This window comes from Lathyrus oleraceus, chromosome 7, assembly GCF_024323335.1.
Source record: "Lathyrus oleraceus cultivar Zhongwan6 chromosome 7, CAAS_Psat_ZW6_1.0, whole genome shotgun sequence".
In the NCBI taxonomy this organism is placed as follows: Eukaryota; Viridiplantae; Streptophyta; class Magnoliopsida; order Fabales; family Fabaceae; genus Lathyrus; species Lathyrus oleraceus.
In genome coordinates, this window is record NC_066585.1 from 279,557,066 (window position 1) to 279,569,226 (window position 12,161).

The following is a 12,161-nucleotide window of genomic DNA, read 5'->3' on the forward strand; positions in this document are numbered from 1 at the left end:
AGAGAGTAATGACCTTAATCACTCTTCACTGACCAAGATTCTGTCATCAACTCACCCAACGGTCTCTTCCTCATCCTATAAAAAAAAGATGGAACGCTTCACAAGACACACCTGAGACACACAAGAATACAATTTCTCAATTACCTTCTTTCACTCTCTCACGAGCTGCTGCTCTTACGTGAAGAATTCTTGTTATTATATTCTATAATTGTTGCTTATTGTTAGAAGCACTGTTCATTATAATCATATCACTACTGAGATATTTCCTCAAGTGACTCTGTGTAGTCTGAATACTTGAGAAGGTTAAGGGATTATTTCTCTTAGACGGTTGTTTGTGTAATCTTTCAAGATTAGTAGATTAAGTCCTTTTTGAAGGCGAAATCACCTTGGCTGGGTGGACTGGAGTAGCTTTGAATTTCAAGCGAACCAGTATAAAATTTTGTGTTGAACTTTTCATTCTGCGTGTGTCTTAGTTCGTAAAACGTTTTATTTTCCAAAACAATTCAAACCCCCATTTCTTGTTTTTCTCTACCTTCACTATGCAATTACAACCATCAAAACAATTTTGAACATGTAATGCATCATCCTACGAGCGTCTTGGTCGGTCTTAATATCCACTCATTCGCGCACTTCTCCATTTTGGTTGAACGTGGACACAAGCCATTGCATTCTTCTAATCCGTTCACCCTCTCCAATTTCTGCCTCTAACCAACTGTACAACGTTCGATTAAGACGTTCAAACGTATATGTGTTCCAAAGTCGAATCTATATCGGAGCCGCAACGGCGGAAAATATTACATCAGCATTTCGTTTCTGAATGTATGCACACATTGTTGAAACAGAGAAAATTGAAATTGATGGTGGTTGAACTAGAAAAATTATGATATTAGGAGATGAGTTTGAGTGAAAAATATTGCATCCAAGGCGTGGTATTTATAGAGACGGAAGATCAATTGTACAAAACATGTGGGCGCCTGAGGGATTGACGCCCACATGACATGCAGGCACCAGAGGAATTGACACCCACACTACAAAGCACACATAGGCGCCAAGAGCATTGGCGCCTCCTCATGAGGGCCAATGCATGCGCCACTAGCATTGGCGCCTCCTCATGAGGAGTCCAATGCATGCGCCAATGCTATTGGCGCCTCCTCTTCCTGCATTGGGGATGCGCCAATTCATCTGACGCATCCTCTTCAAAACATGATTATTTTGGTATTTTTTTTGAATTATTGATTATTTTCAATTTTTTATTTTAAATAATTATTTAAAAAAAATCAAAATTTGAACCAGTGTATTACTACTTTATTTTTAAACATAAGATACTCTTAAAAAATTTAAGTGTACGTTTCAAAATTTTAAAGTTCTGTAAAAAAAAAACTTGATTGCATTAGTTATTTTGTATCAAATTATCTCTAATTACTCTACATAATTGTTTAACCTAAGTAATAAATACTATAAAGGGTAAATTTGAAAATTTATTAATTGAAAAATTATTAATTCCTAATGATGATACCTATCATTTTTTTAATTCCTTTAATTTAATAAATAATATGTTATATTTATTATTTAATGCATCCAACCTTATTTATAATAGAAAATTAAGTTATTTTTATTCTAAAATATAAGAAACACATTAAATTATTTAAGTATATTACAGGAATTTTATGTCTTGTATTGATAGCCATTCCTCTCTTTTAGAACTCCACTATCCTGTCAATCAATCAACTTTATGAGAAATGAATGAGCTAATTTAAATTTTATGGTTTTGCTTTATTATTATTATTTTATTTTATATGATATAAGTAAATAAATATTGGATTTACCCTTTGAAAATGGTTTAATTCAAATCAAGACAATAAAAGAAAGTAACCAGAAATTGAACACAGGGACAACCAATATTTTTTATTTGATTTTGGTTGGCAAAATTTTCAAATCATGTTCGATCCTTTCCTTTTCAAAATTCAAATGGGGAATTTGGATTTTCTATGAAGCCTGATGAGTTGACATGCTGTCAATCATACCGTCTCTTAAGTCACACCACATACTTATATCTCAACTATGTAAAAATTACTTGAAATGCAATGCACTTATTTTTTACAATAGTGTAATTAGATGACCTGATGACACTATATTTGTATGTTTAATGAATCAATGTCTAAAAATGAAACAGACTCTAATTATATTTTATTAAAATTATAAAAGAAAATTAGACTTTTTTATTTCATTAAATTTTGATATTTTACAAATTAGTAAAAATAAGATTAACATTTTGGCTAGGAAAAAATGTATGATTTCTAGATTCTAAATAGAAATAAAACTTCTTGATATTTGTTACCTTTATTTATTAATTATTTTTAAATAAATAAATGCATAATAATTGAATAGAATAAGAATTAATTAATGATGAATAGGATTCAATTAATAATTTATTAGATTATTTTTTTACTCTTATTCATGATGAATAAGAATTAATTCATAATTGATTAGATTTTTTTTATTAATGCCATAATTTTGTATGAATTCAATGTGTTATAAACTACTATTATTATTTCCAATAAAACTATAGACAATATAACTCCTATCAATTATGGTGGCATGTTGTTGCATTTGATAATCTCTTACTAATTTTTTTAAATATATTTTTAGTTCTGATTTGATTAGTTTTAAAATTTTATATTTATTTTATTTTTAAGATAAAAACAAGATTTTAATCATATTATATAGATGTGAATAATCTTTATCACTCTATTATATAGTTCTAAATATTTTTTAACACTCTAAATAAGGGTAACATGGTACAAATGTTTGAAATTCTAAATAATTTTTCTATTTATATTCAAACATCTATCAATTTGCATTTAAGGTCAATTTTAAAAAAAAAAATATAAAAAAAACAGTAATTTACATTCACTAATATAATATACATACAAACATATGTTTAGTTTTTAAAAATATAAATGTTATAAACTTATTTTAATTGATTATATTTTTATACATAAACTTATTTTCGTTGGCAATTTATATAGAACATCATATTATTTTCTTATATTTTCAAACTTTATCTAAAACATGGGATTTGATTGCTGATATAGTTAGAATTAAATTATTATTTTTGTATAATTAACGCAATTCAACGGAAAGAAAAAAGTTATTGATCTAAATATGTACAAAAAATATATATTATTTTTTATTAACTAAACATCTTTTATTTTATTATAGAGATTATATGAAATGGAAAAAATGGAATACTAATCCAAAAATTGAAAATGAAAATTTATCGACTATTCTTTGAAATATGTGAAAATTATTAGTGTACCAGAATACATATTTTAAAATTGTATTTTTTATTATAATGATTTTATATAGGTCAAAAAATGTATTTTTGATCCAAATATTTTTAAATGGTGTTATTTTTATAAACAGAAAAAATTTACTATTAATTCAAATATTTTTATAAATAATAACAAAAAAATAATACTTATATAAGGAAAAAATATACTATTAATTCAAATATATTTATATATAAAAAATAATAAACTCTTTTTATTAATCAATTTTATTTTTCTTTCATTCATTTTTATTACATTTTTAAAACAATTTGCATAACATACAGTTACCCGTGCGAACAAACCGGTATCATACTTTATGATATGTCTGGGTATGATATTTGTATATTGTTATCATACTTTATTGATTTTGTTTTTTAGTTAAATGTTAGATTCAAGTTATTATAATTTGGCAAGTCTCGATAGCAAACTTTGTCTTCTTGAACAAAATCAATATGACCAACTACGATAGGAAAGTCGAGATGGATATATTTATTAAAATAAGCTGCATAGTAATTATTATGCAAATCTTGTTTGTCCAATTTCAAAATTATAATAAAAATAAAAATAAATTCACAAAATTAATATTTGATATAATGGTTAATATTTTATTTTACACTATGTCTATGTGTTTAGCTGACTATGAATTGGACTACATCAAATATATGGAAGATTGTGTCGAAACAATTTTGTTGCATGTATTTTTTACATTGTTTTCCCTATCGCTAATTCCGTTATTTAATGTAAATATAGTTCATGATCACATAAATATATTATTGATTCAATTTTTTTTTATAAATAATGTTCAAACAAAATTAATATTTATATACGAGAAAAATACATTACTAATTAAAATATTTTTATATAGAGGAGAAAATACTATTTTTATAAACGTGAATAATTTTATTATTGATTCAAATATTTTTATAAATATTGTCAAAAGAAATAAAATTTTGATTTAAATATTTTTATAAATGGAAACAACTTTATTATTGATTAAAATATATTTATAAATAAAGTTAAAACAAAAATAATATTTATATATGATAAACAAATATATTATTGATTAAAATATTTTTTATATATGAAAACAACTTTACTATTGATTTAAATATTTTTATAAATGGAAACAACTTTACTATTGATTCAAATATTGAATAATAAAAACTTATCCACTGTTATATTCTCTTTTATAACATAATAGTCTTATTTATTGAAGAAAAAAAATTAAACAATTAATTTATCTAATACAAGTTTTAATAGTTTTTTTAATTATATTATTATTGATATTGTTCAATACCTTTCATATTTTACATGTATTACTATTTCAACTTAAATTTACTATTATTCTTAATTTTTTTTCTATTTTCAATTTTCAATTTTATAATAGTCTCCAAACAAATGCGCGCTCAAAATCATATTAAAAAAAAAAATCATGTGGATAGATACGGTTTTCTTACTAGTTTATTATAAAGATAAACCAAGATAGTTTTTATAGAAAAAATATATTAATGATAAATATATACTAACTTATAATATTAAAATTAAATATAAAGATAAAAAAAAGGTTAAAGACCAGATGAAAATAATTTTAAATAATTTAATTGAGATATGAATAATATTTATTAACTTAATTGGTATTTAAAATTATATTTAACTAACTTAATTGGTATAGACAAATAATAAGTTGATGATATATATTAAAACTTATACTAACTGACCGGAACAAAATAATTTAAACATGGATCTTATAAAAAAAATCTTTAGATAAACAAATAATTAATTAAAAAATTATTTAAGATAGTGAATAATGGTGTAATTTATTCTACTTTTGTGTCTATAGCCAAAATTCAATTAAAAAACATATGATTATGCCATTATCCATATTATCTACTATATATATTTTTAAATAATAAAAATATAAATATTGATTTATCAAAACTGGATATAATTAATTAGACAAACAAAATTCTGGTAGAAAACAGAATTATACAATTAATATTTAGATTCAAATGTAATAACTGTGATATTATTTACAAAATATTTCATCAATAATAACATGCTCATTGTATATTGATAGGAGTTTTTGACATAAAAATGTTAATTTAAATTTGAATTATTATAAAATAATTCAATAAAAAATATTTGAAAAGGTTACCTGACAATCTAAAAAGGATATTACAATTTAAAGTTTTATAAAAATAAAACACTAAATACACATCACAATATAAAAGTTTATGATTAAATATATATTTTATTTGAACATTTTAAATTAAATTATAACATTTAAATAAGTGGGGTCACATGCCCCTAATATCATATAAATTGACCATAACAGAATAATTTAAACTTGGATCATTATAAAAAATATCTAGACAATAACTAATTAAAAAGTTATTTAAAATAATGAGTAATGGCTAATTTATGTTATAGCCAAACTTGAATTAAAAAACATGATTATGCCGTTATCAATTATCCACTATCTTTTTAAAGTAAAAACAAAAATAATAATTTACCAAAACTGGATAACTAATTAATCAAACTTAAAAAAAACATACATGATTACAGAATTAATATTTAGATTCCAATGTAATAATTGAGATATGGTTTACAAAAAGATTGAATCAATACTAACATACTCATTGTGTATATAAATACAATGGATTAGTTGTGTAAACTCAAGAAATCAAAACACTAGCAATATTAAAAACATTTTTTTTTTCATCTTCTAGGCTAATTCCTTTCATCTTTTTAACAATACATTTATCTTAACAAATTAATATGATTTCCTTGTTCTTCCTTGTTTTGCTTATTGGGTTGCAGACATCAGTAACAGGTATACTGTTTCTATTATAATCTCCCTCAACTATTGATCTTGATTTTCTATTATAGTCTCCTTCAACTTTTTTTAGAAAGAGTGGCTTTATATATCAATTAGAGAAAGGAAAAATATTTATATCAATTTATCATCATCTACATGTATTTTATCAAATCACATTTAATTATATTATTATGTTGGTGAAATGCAGCACAAACAATAGGAGTATGCTATGGACAAGTAGCAGACAACTTACCTCCAAAAGATCAAGTAGTAAAACTTTTCAAAACAAAAAGCTTCGGAAGAATGAGAATCTTCAATCCAGATCAAGCAACCTTGGAGGCTCTAAGAGGTTCCAACATCGAACTAATCATCGATGTCGCGAATGAAGACATCAAATCAATTGCCAATGATATTTCATCAGCTAATAGTTGGGTTCAAAACAATATCGTAAAATTCTCTCAGGATGTAAAGTTTAAGTACATTGGTGTTGGAAACGAAATAGATCCTAGTAAAAATGATCAAGCACAATTTGTTCCCCTTGCAATGAAGAACATTGATGCAGCACTAGCATCTGCTAACCTAAAATCTCAAATCAAAGTTTCAACTGTTATATACATGGGTATGATGGGAAGTTCGTATCCTCCTTCTGCAGGAGCATTTGCTGAATCTTCAGTTCCATATATGACGCAAGTAGTTAGTTTTCTTGTGGAGAGTGGTGCACCAGTTCTTGCAAATGTGTATCCCTATTTTGCTTATATTGGTGATATGAAAGATATCCCTCTTGATTATGCTCTTTTTAAGCAACAAGGGAACAATGATGTTGGATACCAGAACCTGTTTGATGCACAATTAGATGCAATATATGCTGCTCTCGCGAAAGTGGGAGGGTCGGATTTGAAGATAGTTGTGAGTGAGACTGGATGGCCATCTGCAGGTGGAGATGGAGCATCCATTGAGAATGCTGGAACATATTATACTAATCTCATTGCTCATGTCAATAGTGGTAAAGGGACTCCAGCTAAACCTGCTCAAGAAATTGAGACTTATTTGTTTGCTATGTTTGATGAAGATCAAAAGACTGGTGCAGAATCTGAAAAACACTTTGGTCTTTTCCATGCTGACCAATCACCTAAATATCAAATTTGATATAATTTATATATAATCTAGTTTATTTTGAATTATTGACTTATTTATGTTATGTTTACCTTAATTAAATAAATCAAAGTTGATATATTGTTTTTTTCTGTCTACTAATTGTCAGTGATTAGGATTATTAGGGTTTTTATTCTATCATTTTATATTTTAGATAATATATTATCATTTTATGTTTTACATTATATAATCTGATTTGCCACCTCCTAAAATATTTTTAATTATCTCAACCCATTTATTCACAATTAATCCATCATAAATTTTAATTAATCCCTCAACAACAATTACACAAATGTATGATTTTATTTTATACTAGTGGCAATATTATTGACCTTAATATTTAGGTACAAATTTAATTCTTTATTGTGCTCCTTTTTCCAATTTTATATGTAAAATTTATTACATATTTTATTATGTCACGGATTCATATTTTGTTATCTTTTACCTCACTCTCACATTTCAACTTTTATTTATACCAAGTCATTTCATTAAAACTATATCATAACTTTACATTAATATTATCTTTCAGTTTTATTTATTGAAACTATATTTATGTTTTGGTTATAAAGTTTTATTATTTACTACTAATAATATCACACTATTAATTATAAATCAAAGGTCTTAAATACAATTTAAGTTTTTTCATTATCATTTAATAGATATTTCAACTACACTTTTTGACAATTAACACTCATTACTTCATTGTTAAAAAATATATTTAGTGTTTCTACAAAAATAATAATTTAGTCTTTATTTTATATATATATATATATATATATATATATATATATATATATATATATATATATATATATATATATATATATATATATATATATATATATATATATATATATATATATATATATATATATATATATATATATATATATATATATATTGACTATATATATATATTGACTATAAATGAAAATTTATAATAAAATTACATTTTTCCATTATAATTATAAAATATAACTATAGTATTTATTGTTCGATTTCAAGTCATAAATTTATATTAATATTTATTTTTCCTCTATCAATTACAAGTTTATGTTATTTAATTATAATCCACTATTGATTATGAGAGAAATGAATAAAATAAAATATAATTATTTTAATTGTATTTTATACTAATTTATCAGTTCTTAATTTGAATATAAACAAATGAATTATAAATTATAAATACATATACAACAAAATTATTTTACATTTTAACATTGAAAGTTCATATCCTATTTTTAACAAATGAATTGTGTTCTTGACCAAAAAACAACAAATAAACTAAACTATGTTATAAAAATATTAAATCCAAAATTAAGCATTTAAAATAACAATAAAATCTATTTAAAATATAAGATCATTGATTTTATAACATAAATTTACATTAATATTAATGTTCCAATTATAAGTTTATATTGTTCATCAATAATATTTCACTATTATGTATGATATAAATCAAGAATTTATTGGATGATGATGTGTGTAATGTCTATGAATTATTTAGTTTTAGTTAACATGGATAGAGTGAGATAGATTCATCTTTGTCTCCATATCTTTTCATTCAGTAGCTGAAGGAATTTCCACCCTTATGTAGAGGGGTATCAGTGATATCCTATTTACTTTTTGTATTATATAATCTGATGTGCCACCTTCTAAAATATTTTCAATTCTTATTTGTTTCAAGTAAACTCACAACACATATTCAATCTCATTCTCTATTTTTTTAATTACCTCAACCCATTTATTCACAATTAATCTATCATAAATTTTAACTAATTCCTCAACAAACAATTACACAAATGTATGATTTTATTTTATACTAGTGGCAAATATTATCGACCTTATTTCATTTAATATTTAGGTACAAACCTTTTTCCAATTTTATATATAAAATTTATTATATATTTTATTATGTCACAGATTCATATTTTATTATCTATTACCTTACTCTCACATTTCAACTTTTATTTATGCCAAATCATTTCATTAAAACTATATCATAACTTTACATTAATATTATCTTTTAATTTTTTTCCTATTATGTATGATATAAATTATTTATGTATGATATGAATAATGGGTTTATTGGGTGATGATGTGTGTAAAGGTAGTGAATTATTCAATTTTAGTTAAGATAGAGATGAGTCTAACCAATTCATCCCGCAAGGGGATTGAGACAGGGAGATCTTTTGTCTCCATGTCTCTTCATCCTAGTAGTTAGAAGGACGACTTTCCATCCTAGTAGTTGAAGGACGACTTTCCACCCTTATTAGTAGAGTTGTAACTAAAAGAAATATCTATTGAGTACAAATATGTAGAGGGGCACCATATCCCATCTACATTTCAACTTTTATTTATGCCAAATCATTTCATTAAAACTATATCATAACTTTACATTAATATTATCTTTTAATTTTTTTCCTATTATGTATGATATGAATAATGGATTTATTGGGTGATGATGTGTGTAACGGTAGTGAATTATTCAACTTTAGTTAACATAGATAGAGTCTAACCAATTCATCCAGGGAGGGGATTGAGACAAGGAGATCTTTTGTCTCCATGTCTCTTCATCCTAGTAGCTGAAGGACGACTTTCCACCCTTATTAGTAGAGTTTAGTAGAGTTGTAACTAAAAGAGATATCCATGGAGTACAAATATGTAGAGGGGCACCAGTGATATCTCATCTACTTTTTTCTGACAATTTTTATTTTATTTTGCAGGGTCAACTTATCCAAAGTGAAACATCTCATGGAAATATTCCAAACATATGTAGAAGTCTCGCCAAGAAATTAATATATTCAAGTCAGAAGTGTTCTTCAGCTGTAATATTAGTTGTCCAGTTTAGGAAGATCTTGCTCGCCTAATGAGAGTTCGTCATGTCCTAGGAACGGGAAAGTACATGGGGCTGCCATTGATGATTGGAAGAAGTAAGAAAAATACTTTGACATCTATCAAGGATTGTATATGGAGGAGAATTAATTCATGGAGAGGAAGGTCATTGTCTAAAGCAGTGGAAAAGGTCATGATTAAGTCAGTGCTACATGCAATACCTTCGTATATTATTAGTGTATTTATCATTCATGATAATATTTAAATGATATAGAGAAGATGTTAAACTCTTTTTAATACTGGGGTTGGTAATCATAATAAAGGGATAAAGTGGCTTACTTGGGATAGATTGACATGTGCTAAAAAGGATGGTGATCTTGGATTTAGAGATTTCAAAGCTTTCAATATGGCAATGGTAAAATAACAAGGGTGGCATATTATGATGAATCCGGACACCTTGGTTGCTAGAATCTTTAAAGCCATATACTTCCCCCGGTCTTCTTTCTTTAAAGCTAATATTGGTAATAATCCAAGTTTTGTTTGTACAAGCATGTTAAAAGTTATGAAAGCTTTAATTCTTGGGGTTAGATGGAGCATTGGTGATGGGAGTAACATTAACGTTATGTCAGACTCGTGGTTGAAATGAGAAGGAAACTAAGGTCTTTATGCACCACAAGGACAAGATGTGTATAATATTGTTGTTAATACCCTTATGTTGCCTAAGGCCAAACAATGGGATATTCAAAAAGTTAGACAATTATTTACACATGATGCAGTGTTGGAAATTCTTTGGTTTGGAAAGAAAATCAAAATGGTAATTTATAGTGTTAGACAAGATATAAGTTGTTGACGAGAGATCAATCTAATTTCCTTAACCATTGAGTGGAAGGTGATTGGGGTAGCTTGTGGAAGATTATTGCTCCCCCAAGAGCTAAGCACTTGATTTGGAGAATTTGTCAAGGACGCCTACCAACGTGGATTAGACTCCGTCAACACTTTGTGTCATGTCCTGATAATTTCCAACTGTGTGATGGAAATGAGGAAGATGAATGACATGTGTTCTGTGGATGCTCGACAATGAATCAATGATGGAATGATGCAGGGTTAAATCATATTATTAATCCTAGATTACATACTTTTAATGATGCAAAGTCCCTCATTCTTGATATTAGTAGCAAGGAAGATAAGCGTGTAGTGGGGAAAGTTCTTGTTATAATGTGGGTTATTTGGAACAATAGGAATAACTGGATTTAGAACAACGAAATGGATGACACGAACAAGTTAGACATACAAGTTTTTCATGTCTCGCATGATTGGTTCCAAACTCAAAAACTATATTCTTCTAATAATGATATCATTGATCATCTAATTGTGTGTGGAAGGTTCATCAAGGCTGGAATATCTTGGAATTTTGGTCTCTTATCCATAATAGAAGCAAAAACATTGGCCTTAAAAGAAGCGGTGCAAGCAACCATCCATATGCAGCCGAATCATGTTATTTTTTAGAGTGACTCTCAATTGGTGGTACAAGCGTTAATCAATAGCTATGATGATAATTTTGAGTTTAGTTTAATTATCTCTTGTATTAAAAACCTTCTAGCTTCGCATTCCATCTTTGAGGTGAAGTTCATTAAGTGTCAAGCGAATTCGGTTGCTCACATGTTAGCTAAAGCGGTTAATTCTTAGATTAGACGTAGTATTTTCCGTTTGATTTCTCCTTGTATTAAACATCTTTTAATTAATCATATAAATTGAATCTGCTTGTGTAAAAAAATTACTTAAATCAATCAATTGATCAATTATAAGTACATATGTATAAGGAAATTATTTCATAATCTTTCTTTTTATCATATTTTACATTTTAATATTGAAAAATTGTATTATATTCTTTAAAATAAATTATATTATAAAGAAATTGAAATTAAAATTTTAAAATAAACAATAGAGTTTATTTAAAATGTATTAACCTGATCTAACAAATAGTTAATTAAAATGTTGTTTTTGGTAAATATAAAATAATAAAT

The 12,161-nt window shown here is 25.9% G+C and overlaps 1 protein-coding gene across 1 annotated transcript; it reads left to right on the plus strand.

The window, feature by feature from the left end:
• Positions 1 to 6,023: 6,023 nt before the first annotated feature.
• Positions 6,024 to 7,383, plus strand: LOC127106534 (glucan endo-1,3-beta-glucosidase). The gene is made up of 2 exons (XM_051043817.1): positions 6,024 to 6,165; positions 6,359 to 7,383. The coding sequence occupies exons 1-2, from the start codon at positions 6,111 to 6,113 to the stop codon at positions 7,294 to 7,296; spliced, it is 993 nt and encodes a 330-aa protein (XP_050899774.1). The 5' UTR covers positions 6,024 to 6,110; the 3' UTR covers positions 7,297 to 7,383.
• The last annotated feature ends 4,778 nt before the right edge of the window (positions 7,384 to 12,161 follow it).

Bases quoted from the DNA above. Each gene is read 5' to 3' on its own strand.
- LOC127106534 (XM_051043817.1), top strand. From the start codon at position 6,111: ATGATTTCCTTGTTCTTCCTTGTTTTGCTTATTGGGTTGCAGACATCA. The intron at 6,166-6,358 runs GTATACTGTTTC...GGTGAAATGCAG, and splicing joins GTTGCAGACATCAGTAACAG to CACAAACAATAGGAGTATGC.